Source organism: Hippocampus comes, unplaced genomic scaffold (genome assembly GCF_001891065.2).
Source record: "Hippocampus comes isolate QL1 unplaced genomic scaffold, H_comes_QL1_v1.1 scaffold380, whole genome shotgun sequence".
In the NCBI taxonomy this organism is placed as follows: domain Eukaryota; kingdom Metazoa; phylum Chordata; class Actinopteri; order Syngnathiformes; family Syngnathidae; genus Hippocampus; species Hippocampus comes.
The window spans coordinates 49,554-73,648 of NW_017804876.1; the positions used below are offsets into that span (position 1 = coordinate 49,554).

Genomic DNA, 24,095 nt, shown 5'->3' on the forward strand with positions numbered 1-24,095 from the left:
CTGGAAGGAAAAGTCATGATCTTTTTTTTTTTTGTTAATTCGAATAATGTACACGTGTGATCAAACTTGCTCTTTTCCTCTCATGATGGGTAAAACAGTGAGGGAGTACGACAATCTAATCTCAGAAAACACGTCCTCGTTACGGCCTCCCATTCAATCACAATAGTTCCTTAACTTTTCTATATATTTATATATATCTTTGTGTACGAAATCCGTTTGTTTTTTTGTTTTTTTTTTCTTTTTCTTTTCGAAGCTGGGAAAAGAGAAAAGACCCAGAGTCTCTGAGGAGGAAGTAAGAGGAGGCGGAAGAGGAGGAGGGTCTTTTGACAAGCCCCGAGCTTGTAGTCTGCATCATCATCAACAGCAACAACATCAACAACAACGAAAAGAAAGGAAAAAAAAAAGTGTCTGGTGTTTGTCAAATCTGTCCAGAAGCCTGTCACTTCCCAACCTGGCCACTCTCGCTTCCTGTGCTGCACACTGCATTCATGCGACATTCCAACAGCCTTCTGGAGAGAAGTGGAGAGCAGCGCGGCAGTGGAGTGAGGAAGAAGACGAGGAGGAGGAGGAGGAGAAGGAGGAGGGGCGGAGTCATCAGCAGTGTTTACGGTGTGGTCTCTGGGCGGCGGCGCGGCGTGCCCCGGCCGGCCGTGCCTCCCCTCGCGTGAGGAAAAGCGGACCAAGGGGAGGAAGGTCTCCATCCGTCAGCAGTCAAGGCCTCCTCCTTCGCCCCTCCTCTGACTGACCGGCGTGCGTGAAAACAAACAAACAGACACAACCCAAGGTGGGCCGTTACTACGGCGAATGCGTGGCTGGACTGCTTTTGGAGGGGATTTGGGGGACAAACTGGGGCTACAGCTGCCCGGCGGGGTGCCGCAGGGACGGCCTCCCGCGGCGCCGCTCTCCAGACCTTCGGAGTTCTCCAGCATCTCCTGGATGAGGGGAGGCATGGAGCCCGGGATCTCCATTTTCAGCGTGATGACGCGCTCAGCCCCTATTGCAAAAAATAAAAATAAAAATACCGTGAGCATAAAACGGTCATTTAAAACAAAAAAGTCTTCTTCTTGAGACTGTGACAATCTCATTCAAACGCACGAAAAGAAAAGAAAAGAAAAGCACCTTTGGCGCTAATGCTTCTCAAATCGGTGATCTTCATCAGCATCTTGGGGAACATGTGCGGTTTGTGGGGCCTCCTCTTCCTCACGTAGATCTTCAGTGCCTCCAGAAGAGGCTCCTGCAAAACGTCCACCTTCTCTGCTTGTTCCAGATCCTGACGATCTATTCCGGAGGGGGGGGGGGGCGGGCAAAAATAAAAAGACAACAAATTGGTCACTTCTGCCATGAGAAGCCTTCAAAGACGTTTTTTTGTTTTTTGGGTGAATGTCGCGTACCTCCACACAGCAGACAGATGGCGCTGAGCAGCCCCGTCTCAGCGTCGTCCATCTCCAGAGGGATCAGCTGGTTGGCGAAGGCAAAGACCAGGTCGGTGAGCGGTCCGAAGCCGGCGTTGTGCATCTGGGTTCGGTTTAGCGTGAGTCCGTCTGAGAAGGTCATGGTGTCTTGCTCTGGGGTGTAGCGTGTGCAGATCCGCAGTATCTGTACACGCAGTGGGGGGGGGGGGCATGTCAGTCAAGGAAACGACATACCAATGAGACAAACATGTGAAACCAACCAACTTTTTTTTTTTTTTTTTGCTAGGTTGGGTGCTTAGATTGTCAAACAAAAATGGCCGTCCACATGGGGAACTCGGCTCTAGAAATGGCTGGCGGGCCGTTAATTGACGTGAGGATTATGGTGGGGGGGGGGCACTTGGAAAAATCTCCATCGTAAGCCTTAAAGTTTGAGAACCCCAGAGACGTGCCAATAAAGCTTTGCGAATCAACGTAAAAACAAGCGCGGGCTTTGAATGCGGCTCGCATCTCGGCTTCAAAGTAGGACAGCCTGACATTGAGGATCATGAATATTTGAAACGTGCGCTCGTCAGACAGCCGCGGGGGGGCTTTCATCCCGCTCGCTTAGGCCGCGTCTGCGACCGCTCGCTCGTCCTCACCAGGATGTCCAGACAGGCGGCTTTGAGCAGGGTGATCTGGTCGGCGATGGTGAGCGTCGTGAAGCCGGGGAGCTGCTTGGCGAATTCCACCGTCTTGATGATGCATTTGGTGGACAGCTCGCTGAACTTGTCCCAGAGGTCCACGTCCAAGGACACGCGGCGCTCCGAACTGTTGTTCTGTCCACACACGAAAGACGACGGCGGTTTAAACGACACGCGGTCGCGTTTTGCGACGACGTCGCCGGCGTCTCCTGACTGACCGTAGTGTATTTGCCGAGCTGGCAGAGGGAGGGGAACGTTTCCTTGTGGGCCTTGCGGACCCTGTCGATCATCTGCTCCGTGTCGGGACTCAGCACGTAGCTCTCCGTGCATTCCTGCTTCTTTTCGTCCTTCTTCTTCTTGTTCCGGTCGTTTCTAACAGCTACAGAGAGGAGAGAAAATAGGAGTTTGGCTTTCGGCGTTGACGTTTGTTTTTCGATTGAGTGGTTGTAACCTCTGTCAAGAAAAAAATGTTGACCCGTGAGTAGACAAGACAGCGGTTGGAGAAGAACGAAAGATTCAATTGAATAAAAATGGCATGAATCTCACATTCCAGCATTAGACCTCGAGAAAAAAGTATTACAGGAAGAAAGTCAAAAAGTGTGTTGTCGAGAATGTTGTTGGATTGAAGTGAAAGTCACTTTGTTCGATTTTGACAATTGTCATCATAATAATAGGGAGGTCATGGAAAAACAGCTTTTGAGTTTTCATTGCAACAAAATAACTTTTTTTCTTTTGGGGGGGGCGCAAAACTATTTTCACACAACAATTTTGAAAAATTGATCAGAGCATTCTAACTTGTTTTCCCTTTTAAAATAGACAATCGCTAATTCCTATGGCCTATTGGAATACATATGCCAGTAACGTACTTGGAAAAACGTGAACTAGCACATATAGCATATATACGATCCTTATGCGCTGCAAAATAGTCTTCCTATAGTGTAATACAGTGTGAAGAGCCAAGCAGAATAGAGAAAAAAAAAAACCCAGCGTGTCCTAATCTGACGCTGGCTGCTATTTCTCATCGAGATGCATGTGAGGGCGAAGACAAGCAAACTCGCGATAATTCCCAAGAGTTCCCCTCGAGGCAAACAGGCAGAACGCATCACCCCCCCCCTCCCCGCCCCCCAAATGACCAAAAGCATGAGACAGGGTGTTTAGCATCGGAATCCCATTACATTACACCCTTCCATCCATTTCCCACCCCCCTCCCCGAGCCGTCCAGACCCGAGGTGAGGTTTTGCGTGTGCGTGGGTGGTTTGGGTGAGACGGGGTGCCGCTTGATAAATAGCGGTGGGGGATGGAGCTATCCATAAGGCTGACAAATCACCACAGCTTTCATTAGCGAGCGCCGGCTAATCTAATAACATAATATGACAAATCTCCTGCCTCTAATGGTTTTCAAAGGGTGCGGTTGTGGAGGCGAGAGCGGCGAAAGCCTCCCAGCGCTCTCTCTCCCCGCGTTGAGCAACGCACTCCCTCTTAATGTGGCAGGCCGGCGTCCATGACAAGAGTTACATTCCCCTCAAAACGGATTTCTTTGCGCTTGAAATCATCATCGCTAATCTTTTTCAGGTTCATCGCTTCCGCCCTCGAGGAAAAGGAAAGTCCCCCAACGCCCCTCCTGGTGACCTTGGATCAGATTTTCTGGTTTTAATCCGAACCTTGACCATTAAGGGCCACAACGTTCGGGCTGATGGGAGCTCGACGATGGTGACAGGAGGGCCTCGCCCGAGGGCCATGGAGGGAAGCGCTGCTCGGCGTCGCGGCTCATTCATCAGCCGGCGGACAGGCCTCCCTGCCGGGGGGAACGTGAAGGCAGGTAGAACTCGGATGATGCACTGTGCGGGCGGTGCATTTGGTACTTCCCTATATGTTATTTCAGCGGGGATCTCGTTAGGATTCCCCGCTGCAACGGCAATCCTAATGAGGGGGTGCCAGCAATTGTCGTAAACTACGTTTCTTGGGATGGGGGAATGGGCGGAGAAAAAGTCTTGGCCAGCTCTGGTTTCATCATGAAGATGCACACACACACACACACACACACACACAAATATGCATGGAGGATGCGCACTCACACTACTAAATTCTACTACTAAATAATAGTGTGCAAATAGTTTGGCAGATGTCAAATTGTTACACTGGTGAAAATTTATAAATCCATTATTTTGCCACCAAAAACACATTTTCATTGTTGGTATTTTACGAAAGAAAAGAAGCAAAAATGATGAGCATGAGAGTCACTGTTGTATATAAAATATATCTTTTGGCAAAAAGCTTGTTTTTTCATCCAAAGTAGGGGATTTGGATGAAACCAACCCATGTTCTATTGCCAATGACGAAAAAAAAAATGAAGAAGGGAGAAACAAACTTTTTTTTTTTTTGGGGTGTGATGAAAGAGTCTAATCTTTCATTTGGTGTGTTTACATTTTGCTTACAATTTCCTGTGAGCCTTAAAAGATCAGTCAGAATAAATTGGCTGGCACTCAATTGGTTCTCTCGCTGTTTTTTTCTAATTGGCTGGCATTGAATGAGTTAAAAGCTATGCAGTAGAAAGTATTTTCTTCTAATGTCGCCTTTAAACATCACCCCCCCCATCCCGGTGCCAAGTCAGTTTCGGAGGACAGTTACATAAAAGTGGAGTAAAGCGCTCACCATATTTGGGTCAAAAGCCCGTTTGCATTGACTGCCGATCTGCAACACTCTCAATGTCCAATTAATTCCCAAATTAAAGTGGGGCATCCCTTTGTGCGCGCGGACATTACCCCGCGCTGACAAATTGGCAGCGCGATCATAAGCCGCGCCACGCAATTTAATGAAGTCATTAAAGAACTATTAGGGGCGACTGGCGATCTGTCACGCTGAATTGCCGCATGCAATAACTTGAGGAGGGGGGCGGAAATGAAAGAAATATGGCCGTTTGCTTCCTATTGTTTTTTTGTGTGTGTGAGCAATGCATCTCAGACAATGTCATATGAAATTAACAACGCTAATAGATATCTATTATACATTCCGAATTTCTTTGTGGCTTTACGTTTGTTGTGTGGAAATGATTTACAGTAGCGGCTGTGGATAGAAACACGCACGGGCAGGCGGCTATCATTCAATCATTTGTTGGCGATGCGGAATCCCGCCCGAGCCTTCATTTGATAGACAATTCCTGTTAGCGCGCGTGTGACAGTGAGAGCTGGGCAGACGGGGATAATTCGAGTGAGGGGAAAATTAAAGCGCTGGCAGCTCGTCCATCACACAGATTAAATTCAATGAAAAGATAAAAATGTCAATGTTCCTTCGGTGCAGAGCCTACACAGACGTTGATGAAACTTTTTCTCTCTTTATCCTCCAAAGCTCCCCCTCGCCAGGTTTCCTTCGCACTTGCGCTGCATACGGCAGGCTTTCCTCGCGCTGCTTTCGCTTTGCTGCAAAGCGCCATCACATGTCCATTTTAAAGTCAATGACGAAAGACGGTAAGTGTGGCAGAGGTGGACCAGGCGCTTTGTGTGCTTGACTGCGGAGAAAGTCAGGTGGTAAACTTCTCACGGTGATGCAAAGAAAGGCCCACATCGCTATTGGCAGTGGTGGGAGTTAAAAGCACGTAAGGAAAATTACCTGAGCACCCGCTATGTCATTTTCAGTCGGCAGAAAGTATCAAAATGGCCGTCCCTTTGAGCTAGCAAAAAACGGCAGGATTTTGCTGCTTAACTCATATTCCACAAATATTAATCGGAATGCCGTGTTCAGACTGGCGAAGGCGCATAAAACAGATTCTTTAGAAGAATATTTTGGGACTGGCCTCCCCTTTAAGGGCAATGTTATGTTATGATGTAAAAGCAGCTTAGGATCACAAAATGCGCGATGCAGCAAGGTTTTACCGAGTCAACGTCACTGTATAAGACTACAAGGCGGCGCCGATGGAGTGACAGCGCTAAGATCATTCCGCATCCCCTCCTCCAAGCCTGTCCCTGACGCTGTCCTCTTTGGCACGGCCACCTGGCTGCAGGCCTGGCGCTGTCGTCTGGAGCTGTCTGCCAGCGGACACAAGGTCACCCAGACGTCCCCTGGCTCTCGCAGGAGGTTCACCTTCTGTGCGCCGGTGCCGCTTTTAAAGCCGTTTGAAGGTATATCTTTATTCATAGACACCTTTTATTTGCGCGCGTGTACGTGAAGTGTGTTAATGTTTCCATGTGTGCATGACGGGAAGAGCCAGGGAAAAAAGGGAGAGAGGGAGACTCCCTACTGGGCCCAGATGGTATGCCTCTCCTTCCTCACCACCCCTGATTCAACCGCCAAAGTCACCACTGAGGAGACACGGCAAGCAATCTGCACAATCTGCACTAAATGACCACAGTCAAAAAGAAAAAGTGCCAAACACAAAAGGCCGAGTAAGTGGAGCGTGGCTGAAATCGAGCAAGCAATCTTGCTTCCGTTCAAAAATCAATTTGAGCCGTTCAAAGTAATGACAGCCTTCCACCACTAGATGGCTCTCTGACTCCATTGGAAAGCATGCGCCCGGGAGCCGGCTGCTGAGATCCCTCTAACCATGATTAATGGCCCCATTCAAGGTAAGTAGCTCAGAGGATAACTTCTTTTACTGTAAGCCACAGAGCTGTGGCATGGGGAGTGCCCTTGCCCCAGCGGTGGCGGGAAAACGAGCTAAATAGCGGAAGGGAAAGCGGCAAGTGACACTTTCTGACCGCGTATGCTGATTGAAGTACAAATGGGCAGCGGATACACATCGGGGTCATGTATAAAATGTCGTCGGGCGCCGGTACAAAGCCTGCAGCGCTCTCTGTTGGTCACACTTGTGGCAATTGTTTTATCAGGTCTTGCTGTGTATGTATGTCAGGGAGAAAGAGTGTGTGTGTGTGTGTGTGTGTGTATTTTATCAGGTCTTGCTGCGTATGTATGTCAGGGAGAAAGAGTGTGTGTGTGCGCGCGTTGTCACACAATCCCCGGGGGGTGTGCACGCCTGCTCATCCGCTCTCGGCAGGTGAAAACATATTCATCACGGGCCTGCCAAGCCTGGCGTCACCCTGACTGTTACTGCCAGACTGCATCACGTTCGCAATGAATATTCTCTGGTCCCTTTGTCACTGGTCTGAATCTTTTACGGCTAGCGACGAAGCCAGACGCGTTCGCTCCAACGGGAGCATGATGGGGATTTTATATCGCGCTATACACAGCGCTCACAAAAAGAGGTTAGGGTCATTCGACTTCCTGGTGAAATTTCAGGGTGAACCTAAAATGCACGATAACGCAATAATCTCATAACGAGGCGTCACTTTGCATCACTGCCCTTGCGCTCCGGTCCCGTTGTCACTGGTCTGAATCTTTTACGGCTAGCGACGAATGGGCTAGCAGAAGTTAGCGACTTATTTTTGTCCACTCGGAGACACCATCCTCATGTTTGTCATTGTGTGGATTTAAAAGGTGAGGCCTGGCCTGGTGAGTGACGTGGGTGTCAACGAATGAACGCAAACCCATCTGAGATGGACTCTGAAATAATACGTCTCCCCCCCCTGCAAGCCAGATGTGTCAACGGGGCATCGCGGCTCGGGCGCTTGGTGTACTCACACTCCTTGGACATTCCCACTTCCAGGCACTTCTGAAGCCGACAGTACTGGCAGCGATTTCGAGTGACTTTGTTGATGATGCAGTTCTTCTCACGATGACAAGTGTACACCATGTTCTTCTGGATGCTTCTCCGGAAGAAGCCCTGGTGTGGCAAAGAGAAGAAAGAAAAAGGATTAAGGACATCTGATGACAATTCCCTCATCATGCTATTGTTTTGCCTTCACGATCCGACCCCCCTCCCCCCAAAAAAAAGTCCTTGATGATGTTTTATAAATATTCCAGTAAATAGGCCACGCGGAGCGGATATGGCAGCTGCTGTGAAAAGGCGACGAACTGTCAAAACGTCTTCAAAAGGTTTAATCCCTGGCGCAGACGTTGACAAAGACATGTCACCGTGACGTTGCTCGGCAAAGGCTTTGTCACGGTTATCAATGTGGAAACTGCGAGCATTGAAGATCTTAAATGCTAATGAGAGGTAAACATGTCAGTCGTGATCTTATTAAAAGCACATGACATACCAATACAGTGCTCGCCCCCCACTTTGTGGCCACTCATCCTTCACACCTTGCCGATTTGTGATCCTACTTATGAACCTTATGAACGCTCCCTTGTTAATTTGTGAAATGAAATTATTTCGTTCAGGGTAACATTTTGACGTGAAAACAGATCATGTTTATTTTACTTTGGTTGCATGCTGTCTGTATGTGTTGCTGCCCCGTGTGTGTTCAAGTAGCTTTGTGCCGCAACTAGCCGGAAGGAAGAAGAGCCCATTTGATCCACTTGTGGGTTGACGTTACTTATTTAATGTTAGACTTAGATAGTTGTTTGTTTTAACATCACAATCATGTCTGAAAAGTACACTGATGCAAACCTAATGTGCTTGTTTCATGTAATGACGTCATGTAAAATATTCCAAAGGCTTCAAGGTCGCGTCAACATTGCGAGTGTATGGACAGAGGGGGAAAAAAAAAAGAAGTTCCATTTCCTGTATTTCCCCTTAAGAGGCGGACAGGATATAAACAAGTGCAGTTGATTCATCAAACAATTCGACCCGTTCCTTTGAGACAGACGCCACATTGCAATGAGATCAACCAGCCTGGTTCTAAATTAAAAAAAAAAAAAATAGATGACAGCCGAGATGTTGTCATTTTGTAAGTGAGCCCTTCAGCACACCGCGTGGGTTGTAAGCCGCGCATCGGCCCCACAAGCCCCAATAAAATCAATGTTCACCTCAGTGGCTGCATTATTGCGGTGTCAAAAAGATAAAAAGAGGTTAATGCAGATCAGCTACAACCGAGCGCGCCCTCAGTACGGATGCAAACACGCCGCTTGCACACATGCAAAACAGGTCAATGTCGCTATTGATCAGACGCAGTGGGACGCTAGTATTTGAAGGGGCGACGGGTGGGTGGGGCCAACTGGGGCAGCCCCCCCCCCCCAATCACGCTGCGGGATTAGCGTCGCTTGCCAACAGATGGTCGCTGGGCCTAAACCAGCAAATTGCTTTCAAGCGATGGCCATCGCTTGAATCCCAGCGGAGCGATTCATGTGGAGTGCAATTTTGCTTTTTAATTTTTTTTTGGTGGGGGGGGGAGACATCAGAATTGCAGTTCCAATGGAGTATTTGAACTCTCAAGACTCGCCGGCATATATTCTTCATCCGCGGCGTAGAACGACTACCGTTACTGTGCCTTACTGAGGCCTGTATAGTCAGGTCCAAAAATATTCAGACATAGACACAATTTTCAGCATTCCAGCTCTAGAACAACAACACAGTGGATTTGAAATGAAACAATGAAAACGTCATCACGATGGCTTCTATAATTGCGGCCATAGAGGAGTGGTATGAAGAGGTGGTTGAACTCTCCCACTGAAAGCCCGGCTCCAAAACACGCGGCCTGCACACGACTTCTAAAAATGCACACGGCAAACGAGGTATCGCGGCACAAAGCCGTTTACACCGTCGTGTGCTCCCAGCTGGCCGAGGAGCTGTTTCAATCCTCCTCGGGTCACCTGACTAACCTTCCGGTCGTCTTTCATCGAGGTCTTACATCTGCTTTGCAACCTGCTCTTCCCAAACGGGTGAAAAACAAACACAAAAGCAGGTCAGTCCACTAGATGGGGTAACTTGCCTTTGAACGAGCACACGCCGAGGGACGCGTGGGGTTTGTGTGCGTGTATCATGTCCCATTTGATCCAACGGTGCCCCGACCCTGACCTTGTTGTCACCAGGGGATTGACCTAGTCCCTCCCAACAACACCAGGCTCAGGTGCCCTCTGACAGCACCAGCCCCCGCCCCCTCCCCACCGCTCGTGAGCCAGTTAATTGTTCCCGCCCCCTCCCCCTCCTTTTCTTTCAGGAGTCATTGCTTCCTGCGGCCCATAAGCCTCTTTTTGTATCCCCGCTTAATCCACCCGGCGACAAGAGCCCTCATCGGGCCTGTCAGCCACCCTGCGGGTTTGAGAGATGAGCGCCGCAAGGGAAGGGACGGCAAGGGAGGCGGGGCTTGCCAACGATTCAAACGCGACTGCGTCTTTCACGCCCTCGGTACCTGATGCGCGCCTAGGAGCCTTTGCACGCTTGTGCTCCACGTGGCGAGCGTGCGTGAGAGCGGAAGTGGCGGCGGAGGAAGGGGTTGGCGAGTTCACGGGCGAAGCAAAGGAATCCTCTCTTACGTGACTTTCGCATTGTTGCCAGATTAAGAGTGCTTCCCAGCCACCTCCCGCGTTCTCACGTGTGCGTTTTTTTCAGCACGAGCGTGTCAAACGGAGCTCTCTCTTTTATGACGACGCAGCCATGGCAAGAACTCATATTTTAAGTATGCTAAAAATGGACGGCGGGTTTGAAAGCCAAGAAGCCGGGCGAGAAGCAACGGCTGGAGAATTGAAACGCCCGAGATAGAAGTCATTGACTTGATTTATGATGCAGAAAATTCCGAATGAGACGAGAGTGACAGAAAAGAAAAAATAATCCAATTACGGTATCTTTCCTGCTAATTAACTTGCTGCCTTGTTTGAACAAGAGCGAAACCAAGCCCTGTGGCAACTACGGAGTACAAAATATTATCGAAGCTTTGATTTTGAAAAAAATGCGCAGGAAATGTACGCGTAGCAAAGCAAATACATAAGCATTTCCACTACCAACCCAGGCTAAACCCGAGTTCTGATGCGATTTTAAATCGCTCCCTCTGCTGGTTGTATAATTGTTATGAAGCTCCAACTTTTATGAACATAAAATAGCTCGAGTTCCATCCGAATTACAAACAAATCTAACCAATAAATCATCGTCTCACGCCCAGCGCTTGTGGAAACGGCAGATTTGCGGACACGGGGAAGCGAGTTTGCCTGCCGCACGCCGCTATGCCCCCAAGACGAAACCATAACTAGGAGGGTGTAAGCATGCATATTTCATGTTCAAGTCTTAATATCTAAAGGGGATGAGAAGCGCAATGCCGGTGAGTGTGTGCGCCGGCAGTGGGAGTTAAACAACAAACGAGCCAGCTGTCTCCGAGTAAGAGAGCTCAGCACCCCCCCATCCCCCTCCCTCCTCCATCAGCATCCATCTCCCGTGTTCGCTGCAGCCCCCAGGAAATGCCTTTGTAGTTTGGCATGCTGCAGCAAAGTCAACGCGGCTAACCCTCAACTTACCCCAGTCTCAAATGAGACAAGCATATACGTTGGCGCGTTTTGCGTTGAATTATTGAGCGCGCTTTGCCAAGTCATCTCCTCTGTAGTCAGAGATACGGAGGAGGCATCCTGAATTTTTCAAATGAGGCACTGCGGATGCGCACGCTTGCGGGCGGGCGCTTCGCAAACAGGGGGCGCTAGCGGAGCTAAAAGACTATTTATTTAAGACAACTAGTCTTTAAGTTTAGCAAAGGTGGATTTCTTATTTCGAACGCCAATAGGTGCAATAACCGACCCGGGTTGTACAATTTGGCAGGGGGGGTTGAAGTAAGCTATTTTTAGCTCCGTATTGGGGAAAGCACACGTTTAGCTGATGATTCACGCTGTGCCACTTTTTCCACCAATGTCCTATCGGCTCTGAAATGGTTTGGGGTAAAGCCTGAGACGCTTGACCTTTCCAGATACATCAACACGGGAACTAAATATAAGCGGTCCAATAGATATGAATAGCCTCGACGGAGAGGGCCACGTTTCGAGCTGCGCTGAGATGTTGACGGGCGACAGCGAAACCTACCAGTTATTCTTTTCAACTCACTTTCAAATATCTGTGATGCAGAGAAACGAAAGAAACAGACAAGTCTCCTAGGCCTTAAAAAAAAAACAAAAAACTAATTACTGCGTCGGTTTTGAGACTGATTTCGGAATGAGAAACACTTTGATCACAGGCGGGGGAATGGCTAATGACTCAAATCTATCGCCTGGCCCCCGCTCGCTTTTTGTTTATCGCACTGAGAACTGCGAGCGAGCGTCACGCTGCTGTGAGCGCCCAGCGCTCCAAATATTTCCTTTTTGCTTTCATTAAAAAAAAAAAAAAGAAAAGTTTGCTGCTAATTTGACAAAGTCGCGCAACGCTTATGCGATGGAGGCAAGATGCGCCCGGGGGAGTCGAGGTTCATTGTCGGGAGCTTTCATGTGAAAGGGCTCTTCAGTGCCCCGCCCCTTCACATATGGCACACTGGCCATCGTTTCGGTGATGTCAACGGGTTCAACTATGGCCCCTCGACCCCAACAAACTGATTTGTAACCCTTCAGACCATCCCCACTTCCGTTTTTTTTTTTCCCCCCTCCCTTTCTCTGCGTCTGCCCGCCAACGTCTGCCGTCTCCTTCCCGGCAGTCTGCGCCATCTTTGTGTCATTTTGTGAAAGTCCACACGCCACCGAAGCTCCAAGTTTTATTTTATTGGGTTTTTGGGGGTTTTTTTGGGGTAGGTTTATAGACCTACGTCGAGATTGTTCCCAAAACCAAGGCACCTGGTAGTTACATTCAATCTGAATGCACAATTCTGCTTCCCTCATGTCTGTCTTTATATGAACTTCAATAAGTCCGGACAACACGCAGTACTCCGCGGTCTTTCGTTTTGTTCCAATGACCACAAATGATGAGAACCAGAGTGAAAATACAGTCCTCTGCCAAGACACAACAACTTATTTTGTTTCTTCCTTGTCCCATGCCAATTTATCCCCCCCCCCCCACCCCCTCATATTTTTGGCAGGTGGTCTGATCATTTGAGAAACACTGTTATTCTAACATAAAAAAAAAACAAAACAAAACAAAACAGCCGGTCATTAAAACCTTAAAACTAGTGCCGGCCTAAGACTTTTGCACGGTACCTTTCATGCACGAGTACAGCAAGCTTTCAAGCGATAACACATCAAGGCCTCCTGAGAACATTGATGTGCACGTCAGCAAAAAAAAAAAAAAAAAAAAAAAGATCCAGCAAACACGATTGTGTCGCGCAAACGTGCGCATGCGCTGGATGTGACGATAAGATATGGATTTTTATCTAATTTTACAAAGTTCATCCATGTACGGTGTCGACAGGGACATTTGATCGTGCATCCACTTGTGACGAGGACACGAGGTAACTTTTCACGTCAGGAAAAATTGCCACCTTGTCAGCACTGTACTACTTTCCTATCCGGACGAGGCTTTGGTGCCACATTGTGGCGTCTTCGTGTGTTTGAGAGACGGCACAAAAACCACATTTTCATTGCAAAAATAAAAGTTTTCTTGTGTTACATGTCTGCCCCGTATGGATACTAATGATCCAAAACTACTTGAAGACCCCTCCACCACCCCCCACGCCCCTCCCACAACCCCCCAAAGACTTCAAATGATGGTTATGAGACCGACAAATAATGTTGCTGGCTTAGCAGATTCCGAGAAAAGGGCCCCGGAGTCTCACCTTGCAGCCTTCGCAGGCGCTGACACCATAGTGGTACCCTGAGGACTTGTCCTGGCACACAAAGCAGGGCTTGTAGACGCGGGGCGGCGGGGGAGGCGAGGGCGGGCTTGGCACTATCTCCTCCGAGCTGGTACTCTGCGTCTCTATCGCTGCGGAGAGGGGAAAATAAAAATAAGTAAAAAAAAAACGTGACGGGGGGGTTGAGGGGAGCGGCTGAGCCAAAGCGCGCTTAATCGATAAGCGGTGACATTCACGGAGAGGCCGATGCGCACACCTTGAACACGCATGCACATTGCTGGATGGTGCGCTTTCAGATGCGGCGCACACAAACACACCCGCGCGCGCGGACCATCAAAGAAATAGCGAGCCCCCCCACACCCCCACGACCGGGCTTGATGACCCACACCCGACAGTGACGAGGCGAGGGCGGGCTTGGCACTATCTCCTCCGAGCTGGTACTCTGCGTCTCTATCGCTGCGGAGAGGGGAAAATAAAAATAAGTAAAAAAAAAACGTGACGGGGGGGTTGAGGGGAGCGGCTGAGCCAAAGCGCGCTTAATCGATAAGCGGTGACATTCACGGAGAGGCCGATGCGCACACCTTGAACACGCATGCACATTGCTGGATGGTGCGCTTTCAGATGCGGCGCACACAAACACACCCGCGCGCGCGGACCATCAAAGAAATAGCGAGCCCCCCCCACCCCCCTCTGCAGGGTTTTCTTCCCTCGGAGCCAAAGTGATGTCTTGATGCGAGGAACTGCATCGCTGGCAGGGTTCAAAGAAAGTGCTTCCCTCTGATACATGGCCCGCAGTTGCTCTTTTATTTATCCTTATATAATCAAGCCTTTAAGTAGGGATGCTTAGCAACTCATTCCTCGACATTACGGAGAAAGAGGGAAAAAAAAATTGCAAAGCACCCTGCACCCCCATTTAGAATGGGAACGAAGAGGAGAATGAAGAGAGCAGTAATCCCCCAACCGGTGTAAGAGCTCATCAGGTGCGCCGTGGGAAATGATTACATTTCATTGAATTTCATTTTTGTTCGGCGGTGGGCTTTTCGAATGTACAGTGTGAAAAATTAGAAGCGAGCAATTCAAGCCACAAAGCGTTCATGTTTCACCGTTTTTTTCTTCATGTAATATGTATTGGACTTTGACCTCGATATCCCTGCGTGAGTGTCGAGTGTTTGCGTGTGTGCGTGGCAGGACACGGATGTCAAATATGAAAAGCGCGCATTCACGGCACGGCTCTGCAGCCGAGCAAATAATGCCATAATCCCCCGCTTGAGCTCGGTGTGAGCATGGAACTAGGCCATGTTGTCTTCCATTTTTATTCACATGCCATTATGATTACTTGGAATGACATCACTCTCCTTTTTCTTTCTTTTTTTTTTTTTTAATGGACTTCTTATTCATAGGTAGCAGTAGCGGACCGTCAAGGAGGGTTAAAAGGTTAAACGATTTTCCCAATGTCCAACCCAAGCAAGCTCTCGTCAACAAAGTTTTTGGAATCAAATAATTATGTAAACAATACGTGTAAAAGAACGAATCTATCCAATTTACTGAAATAGTTAAGATATGTATTGTATGCTACAATTAACAGCTTGAAACAGTTCGAAGCAAAAATGACGCACGTGTGTCGGCTCCAGGAAGGATTTGGGAGGGGGGCACGCGGCTTCTTTGCAAACCGGCCATCTGTATTGAACAGAGGTGGTTGGGCACAGCGGCGAGCCTGTCGGCAGTCAACACACGTCGCGTGACTACATCGGATCGGGTCGACGCCAGCGATCGCGGCCCGCCTTCCTGCCGCTTGTGTGGAGCCTCGGCGCGCATGTCTCGGCTCAGCGTGCCAACTTCCGTGTCGGTGCGGCAGATGGTGCACGGACAAGAGATTATGTTCGCCGCAACCAAAATAAACACTCCTGATGCCCAGATCTGTTTAAGGCTTTCCTAGAAGAGGAAACTCTTGTTGCCCACTCAGCACCTTTGCAAAGTTATCTTTACAGTCGGGAGAATGTACAGCAAAGGGGTTTGGCCACGGTACTCTTGCAACACTCAACGCTGATACCCAATCAGGACTCTAAATAAACAAGCAGACAAGCGAAACATTCACATCTGTGTTTGTGGTGTTTCATAAGCCATGGCTATTTGAACACAAAAGGTGATGCAACACAGGTAGACAGACAATACAGCAATGCTCACGGGTATATATTCTTTATCCTCTGTGAAGAACGTTGAATATGACTGCATGTATTGTATGTACTGACATCTCGTGTTATGATAGACGTATATATATTTTTTGTTAATTTCTATAGGGCCGAGATAAGATTAAGAATTGCAGTCCACATGTTTACATATCACTGCTTTATGAAAGATAAAAAGTGATGAAGCCATTGATTTGTTCGCTTTATTGTCAACTATTTTGACTGAAATAGATCCATTGATTGTTTGACATATTCACTCATTTGCTTTTATTTGAGCATTATCTTTGAGATTATTTTTTCCAAATTATTCAGAGGTAATTTGGAGAATGGAATTAAAATAAAAAGGACAAAGGCAGACCGCGGGCAGGAAGTGTCCGTCCTTTGCCTTTCATTGCACCTCCGTGGGTGTCATCCGGGGCCCACAGCGCCTGTCATGGCGCCAGGCCATGCCGCCGCAACACCCGTGTCACACAAATTAAACCCCAAATGGAGCGCACCTTACGTAATGTGGCATATTCTCTCATTAGCAAGCGACCATTCACAGTTTTGGATGAGGACTAATTACAGCGCGGCGTAATTAGAGCAAACGCGGGGCTAATTCATCCACATTCAAAACTGCCTTGATTCGAAACATAGACAAACATACAGTGTGTGCCCCCCCCCCCCCGCCCACATCAAAATGACATCTTCATCTACACATGCGATGGGATTTTTCTTATCGGTGGACTTCTCTCGCGCATATACACACACTGAAAGTCTTAATGAGAGCATCCACAGAAATCTGGGACACGAGGACATGAGTCTGTGCAGGGACGGGGGGGCTGGCAACTGTAATTAAATACAATGGCTGGCTTCTGGAGTCCCGTCAGGCCGAGACATGAAGCAAAACAATGGCAGGCCTGTGGCTGGAGAAGCTCCTGGCCCAGTCTGCAGCCCTCCACCAGCTATTATTCAACACCATCCCAGGCTCTCAATCAACACTGCCTATTATTGTCCGAGGCACACAATCATACAGTGGAGGAAGTGACTCACATAGCCCGGAAAGCGCCTGTCCGGATCGTTGCAACATGCTACAAACGCTGCAAAATGCGCACGCGTCGACAAAGGTCGCTCTTGCCGAAAAGTCACCGCTTAGGAGTCAGACTTGAACATCACTTTGAAAAAGAGTGCAGCCGGCCAAGAAAGCGGCGGCGTGATGAACACGATAACGCTCGCCCCCCCCGGTTCACTTGGTGCTACAGGAACCCGGAAAATAGTGTCGAAATGAAAAACAAGAATGAGCTGATAAAAGATGCTATTGTTCGTTGGCAAGGAGGTGAAACAGAAAGCGCGCGATCTGTATCAGAGTTACTGTGTTTGCAAGTCGCACGAAACAAAACAAAACAATAACAAAAGGCTGCAGAATCAGCTGCACGTGTCGTGATGCAGACTGATAGCTTGTTTGGAAAAAGGCTGTCAAATCAGCGTCTGGTGAGTGATGTGGGTGTCAGGGAATGAGAGTGTCGAGTTGACCGGCTGTCAACTGTGCTTCATTGACGCCACGCCTAAAAATGTTTGTTGTAATCCCAGTTTACGCCACAAATATAGCCCAAACTATAATTGCAAACCACTTTCACGCCAGAATATACCCGGGACCGAATTTCGAGTCTTCAAATGGACCTCGCACGCATGTTTAAGGAACGCAGAAGTGAGGCAAACATGCTAACCACTACCACTGTGCTATTCTATCCCTTTATGGTAAAATCCTTACGAAATCTGTAAGTTGTAGCGTGATCAGCTTTTGTGTACAACACCAAAGAATCTTTCTACAAAAAAAAAAAAAAAAAAGTAAATGGTGGGGGGGCTGAGTTGGTTGCACTCAGCCACATCCTCCTAAAACAATTACGGCATAACTCCGCGCAAACGGACAAACATGCGCGAGGCATCCCGATGATGAAGTGGCGCGTGCAGTCGTTCCGTCGTCGTGGAAGTCTGGCGAGCGTCAAACACTTCAAAAGGAATCAAGAGACCGCAGACACACACGCACACACACACACACACACACACACACACACACACACACACACACACACAAAAAACAAAGCCTCCAGACTGCTGTCTGTCTCGGTCCTGTGCTGCCGAGCAGTTTTGGAGGTTCAGCTTTGGGTTAGTCCGTGGAGATTCGATTACCTTTCATCCCCACTGGTGACTGGGTCCAGCTGCGCGGCATATTAATGACAACCACCCAGATAGCTTAATGGAATGTGCTGCTTTCAAACCGATGATTTAATTATGTTCATGTGTGAGCGGTTTGTAATGGCGGTCTTAAGACAAACACTTCAAAAGGAATCAAGAGACCGCAGACACACACGCACACACACACACACACACACACACACACACACACACACACACACACACAAAAAACAAAGCCTCCAGACTGCTGTCTGTCTCGGTCCTGTGCTGCCGAGCAGTTTTGGAGGTTCAGCTTTGGGTTAGTCCGTGGAGATTCGATTACCTTTCATCCCCACTGGTGACTGGGTCCAGCTGCGCGGCATATTAATGACATTTCACCGTCATTAGGGGGCAGCTAACTACGTTAGGCGGGCTGGCTGCTGGGCTGGCGGGACTCTGGACATGAGACTTGAGGCCGAGGGGTCTTGGACAGGGGTCGTCCACTCGTGCGTTCGCCATGACTTGTATTAGGTTATGCGAAGGCGCACGCGCACACACACTCACACACACACACGCTGACCATGTGTGAAATACATAAAAGAACATAAAGAGGTCCATTTGTCTTGCGATACAGCGAGTGCGCAATCGAAGAGATGCTAGACAGACCCCCGCGCTAAAGGCTTGTAAGTCGACTCAAAATAATGAAGTGGGACAGCCGATGAAAAAAGCCTCAGGGGTGCGAAAGCGTCCAATGAAAGCCAGCCAGTCGTGGGCCCGCGCATCAAACGCCTGGCAGCCATTTTGCGCTTTTGAAAGAGCAACAAGTGAGCAGCAAAGGCCATTCGTCATTCGTTGTCCGCGTTAGAAATATTCACACTTCAATTTGGGTGTTCGCAGAGTGGAAACACGCGCGCAAACACATCCGAGGATGCTTTGTCAGCACTCTTCAATTACCGAGAGGGAAGGTGGAAAGTGTTTCCTTGATCACTGGGAAATCCTGTCATTCTCGAACAAAGCGTCGTAACAGCTCCCTGGACGGGACGCCATTGGCCGCTTTTGACGCCTGACGGCAAAAGCCGACGAATGAGACGGGGTGTTGCAGTTTGACTCGGGGCATGTGCGTTCACACACTGGTGGCTGGAAGGAGCCGACGGGGTGTGTTTGTGTTTAAACACAAGTGCGAACACTTACTGGTTGGAAGAGTGGGGCCGAGCGGACGGAATTAAGTGAAAACACACATGCGAGGGCGGAAGATCTCGTGGAGCACTTACAAGGATGGGCAAAGTTCTTCATTTTGGCCCACCGCTCCCAACGAAAATTTTTTTGTCAAACGAAGCATAAAGAGAACCGCATGAGCACGAACTTTGCCTTCATATCTGCTCGCTTAACGCTAACGCACGAATTCTAAAACATGCAGACGGATCATGTCACATTACTCACTGACGTAACATCTTTATCCTCTGCAAAGAACAACGTAGACAATCACGCAGGACTTGCGACTGAGTCCATGTCGCGGAAATTTGCATGCACGGGTTCAAGCGCCCCCTGGTGGCCAAGTCGTGCACAACTCGAAGGCTCGGCAGCACGTCCATTGAAGCAAAAAAAAAAAAAAAGTGACTGTTTTAATTTTTTTTTTTTACATTCTGTTCAACTATAATGCACGGTTTTAGATGATACTGTATGATACATTTTTTTTTTACCTCGTCTCTGAATGACTCGGGTCACGTGACTGTTTTCAAAATCATCCGTGGCGCTTGAAGGCAAAAGCTTGCCCACCTTTATTTGGCTTGTGTTCACAAGGCGTGCTGGCAGCTCGGCCGCATCAGCACCCGAATAGTAAAACATTTATCATACCAGCGCAACCGCAGAACGCGAACAATGCCTTCACCAAAGACAAAAGGAAAGCCACGCAGTCAGCAAACAACAATGGAGGACATCCAGCATTTCTTGTTCTATCATTCTCGGGCACCGAACTCATTATTAAAATACAAAGACACTGGCTGTTTTTTCCATCGGCGTGCGTGTGTCAGGCGCCTTGACGGCCGTAATAGACGCCGCGCTGAAAGATTTTGATAATTGCCGATATTAATTGTCTCAACCTGAAAATATTTGAGATGCATCAGTTCATTTCTTGAGTTAATGCCGCGATTCCGATATAAAAATCCGATTGCAGATGAATCGGGTGATTCATTAAAAAAATGGATACAATGAATAAAAATAACCGCTTTTTTGGTGCCTGAATGCTGGCGAAAATAAAGATATGAATAACAAGAAGAACATTTGACTATTTTTCAATACTTCATCTTTCATTTGCTTAAGTTTACAACACATTGGCAACAATGGGCAGACATTTTGGCTTGGGGGGCAATTTTTGTCTTAGGTTGTTCTGGGTAAAAAAAAAAAAACAAAGGCAAATATCAGCCGATTTTAACAGTTGGCTCACATTAAAATTGCGGGGTGGCAAGACTGTTTTCCTGCAGCTTTGCAAGTCAGCGCGACAAATATTCACATTTGTGTTTATGTGAAGGTGAGCTAGGAGGATTAGCATTGACCGCGCTCCCCCTACCCCCCTCTCGCAAACGCGCTCTCCACCTAAGCCGCTATTTGTTTATCTTGCAGTCTACCTTCTCAGTGAAGTGATGCAGATGACAACACAAGCTTCCCACACACACACACACAAAAAAAAAAAATCAAATTAAAAACAACAGGAACAGCCTGCATATTATAGTCTCAAAACAATAGAGCGATCCTGTTTGTGGGCGGGGCGAACCTCCATCTTGGAATACATATCAATGGGTTTTCCACACCAACTCAGTCCTAACCGAGCTTTGGTGCATGAACTGCTGAGAGGAGAAATATCTTCTGGAACGACCAGAACAGTTGTGATTGGTTCAATTTCCACAGGTATATAAAAAAAAAAAAGGTTGGTTATAGATTAATGGTGTAGTATGTTTTATTTAATATACCGATGGAGTGGCCATCTATCAAGTTGTCAAATTATTCGGACCTCATATTTTTTTTTTCCGCGGCAAAAGACACGTCGTGTTTGACGTTTCAAAGGAATGACAGTTTGTTTTGCAACCGCTGCACTTTGCGCATATTGCAGCAGGAGCAGAAATGGATGTGACAGCTTGACTTGTTAAAGGCCTGCGCAGTATGTTTGAAGACGACGCGAGCTCCGAGAACTACATTTTGATGGATAGTGCTTCAGATTGGGTCCAAATGATTCGCCCCAGTCCCCCATTCCCACCCCTCCCACCACGGCATGGAAAAGTACACGTGTGAGTGATAGATGAGGGGTCCGAGCAGAGGCCGTAGGGCAGGGTGGTCTGGGGCAAGGAGCTTTTCTAGCCTGTTACCGTCACCCCCTCTGGAACGCCAGGAAACGGTGATGTTTGTCTTGGTGGTGGCGTGGGGGTGCGTTTAGCCAGGACTTGTGTCAGACTAACATGAACAACAAATATGCAAATGTGGCTACTAAAGTGACCATCTGCCCGCTTGCACGCTTGTCGGTATCTGCTACTTAACACCGGCGCACTCTGGTCTGCTTTCCATCAATCTACCAGCTCCCCCGCCTCGTCTCAAAGATAAGTTCCCCTCTTCGCGCTGCCCAGGCCTCTGAAACAACAACACACCTATCTGTGCTGCTCCGGCAAATGGGAGCCACAACTGAGAAACATGTGTGGATAAACTCGAGCCCCGGGTGGGGGAGGGGGCGCCAAGAGATGGAGCAGATGGCAAAGGTGAGGTCTGCAGGGGCTCAATGTTGTGCAGCAATCATGTTCACCGCTGTAGCTCCTCTCTGTTGCTGCCCCCGCGACTGAATTTTTAAATACAGTCAAGCGCAGAGCATGTCGAACGCACATACATTAAATTACTTATAAACACGGAGCAAAAAAAGCAGCCTGTCGGTAGAATGTGGAGGGGGGGGCAAAATGCGGCGAGTTCCCTGGCAACGGCGTGAGTAATACGGGGTGACTCCAGCCAGCAGCTGTCCGAGAGTGACAGAGCCTCGATGCCAGTTGGCATTTGCCCCCAGGCGACCCGGGATACGCGGCTTGAGCTGATGACGTGGAGGGCATGCAGCGTCCGCCAGCATTTGGACGATATTTTCGTCAGCTATGGAACGTGGCTGCGTTGTCCTCAGCCGTTTGCTGCAAAACTCCCCGATTGCTGAAGTCGTCGGTGTCGAAGGAAGTATGAGGGAGTGACGCATCTCAACTGTTCTAGGATCTCTGTATGCTGGGGAGGAGCTAGCTTTAGCCAGGGTTGTTTGCCGATGTTACGGAGATGTTCGCCCGTTTTTGCTCTGCTGAGTGACTTGAAAAAAAAAACACAAATGGCTGTGACTGCAAATTTTGATTTTGCATTATTAAAAAATAACGTGGGCCCGTGAGGTGCAGGTGTTGTTTTTGTGTCGCCTTGGCAGAGAATTCAATATTTGCAGGCAGGGGTTGGCTGAAAACACCTGCTTAGTGGCGCTAATGTTCCCATATTTTAAATGTTCCCAAACGTTGACATGTGAAAAACAGCGAACGGCAGCAAATAGAACAAAGACAAGGTGCATATTTTGTTCTGAGGCGCTTCACACATTTCCCCCTTTGTCGAAGGTGTTTTCAGTATCGTTTACACGTGAGAAGTACCTGCTTATCACAAGTGAATGAGATCACCTGTTGACAGCTTTGAGATTCCAAGCATGCCAAAACACCGACCAAGCTTGTAAAAAAAAAAAAAAAAAAATCCTTCGCATTCCTGTAAATGGACGCTCCACCTAGTGAGTCCAATTTTCCCGTAGCAGGAAACCATCTAAAAAAAAATGATGAGGATGAGAGAGCGGAAGCAGTTAGTGATGGCAACGGGAGAGGATTTAGATGGCCAACTGTCCTGTGCCAAGCAAACATTCCAAAAAGAAAGTCTCGTGCGTCCCCCGCCGAAACATAGCCGTGCGCGCTGCCGTGTTTGCTTAGTGACACACGCACTCGGCTGGCAGAAGGCGTAGCCGCGGCGTAACCACCCTTTGTCAACTCTCGCAAAGCAAACGAATCCGGCGTTGAGCACCGACTTGCAGCCGACACGTAAATCAAGCTCAAGGTCGTGACACCGCTGCCTTTTTTTTTTACAACGCCCTCTTTTCAGGTTACTGCTAAGAGTGTGAAAATGGCTTCGGGAAACATTAACATTGATCAATTAGAGAATGATGTGCCTCAACATCTCTCCTGTGATAACAAGCAGGATCATTATCCAAAGCCGGAAACCATTTGTGATCATGCTGCACTTTTTCTTTGGATTTTTGTAGCTTTTACAGTGCAATTTTTTTCCCATTAAAAACATTGTATCAGGACCAACACTGCACTCTACTCGGTACTTCAAAAAGTGCGCTGATACCATGTATCGATACCACAGCATCAGCCTGACACACTTTGAGCAGGAAAAACAAGAGCACCTTGAAGTGTCTGTGTAAAACGTGACGATGACTATTTTCAATTAGCAGGAAGAGATTTTTTTTTTCCTCAACAACTCCCAGGTGAGGAACCTGGCGTCCATCTTGAACAAAATGTCACCCTAGCTCTGCAATGACACCCATACATATTAACCAGGACCCTATTCATCTTTATCGGGCTGGGCGTCACACAGTGCCTCTCGACGCCGGGGAGGCCAAAGGGCCTTCATGAATGCTCCTGCTCGAGTGTTTGCTCTCCACTCACTCTAACTGAGAGGTTATCAGCACATTGATAATCGCTAATCCGATTTGACTGACAGCATTGAAAGCCTCCCCCCCCCACCCCCCTGCGATTCTTAAGCGCATATTCAGCAGGAGTGGGCAAGGAGGTCATAAATATGAGGAGCTATTTTACATGAGAGGGCTGACGTGGACCTGGAGAGGAGAAGGGGGGAAGGGGAGGGGGGGGGGTGACGAAGGATCAGGGAAGCTCATCAGAGACGATATGGGGAGAAGAGAAGATCACCGGGGACAGGCTTTGTCATGTTAAAGCGCCTCTTTGGACCCGCGTTCTCCCTTTGCCCTCCTCGCTCTTTGCCTCTCTCTCTCCCCCGCTCACACCCTCGGCGGATAACACAATGGTCAATCACAGGGGAATAGATTACGAGGGTTTGATCTTCTCAACTTCAGAGCGGAGGCATGACAGTGGAAATGAGGGAGAGGTCGGGAGTGCAGCGTGTGCGTGACTCCTGACGACAGTG

General features: G+C 48.4%; 1 protein-coding gene across 3 annotated transcripts in view; it reads right to left on the bottom strand.

Moving 5' to 3' along the window:
• The window catches only part of raraa (retinoic acid receptor, alpha a), a 37,306-nt gene that overhangs the window by 1,775 nt on the left and 11,436 nt on the right, over window positions 1–24,095 (bottom strand). The window contains exons 2-8 of one of the 3 annotated variants that reach the window (XM_019881109.1): window positions 13,537–13,685; window positions 7,664–7,805; window positions 2,311–2,471; window positions 2,051–2,227; window positions 1,392–1,596; window positions 1,120–1,278; window positions 897–994 (exon numbers count right to left, since the gene is read on the bottom strand). In XM_019881109.1, coding sequence (XP_019736668.1) covers window positions 897–994; window positions 1,120–1,278; window positions 1,392–1,596; window positions 2,051–2,227; window positions 2,311–2,471; window positions 7,664–7,805; window positions 13,537–13,685 — 1,091 coding nt within the window. Of the gene's footprint in view, window positions 1–846; window positions 995–1,119; window positions 1,279–1,391; window positions 1,597–2,050; window positions 2,228–2,310; window positions 2,472–7,663; window positions 7,806–13,536; window positions 13,686–24,095 lie in introns of all 3 variants that reach the window. The other 2 variants (XM_019881099.1, XM_019881118.1) reach the window with 2 other exon arrangements.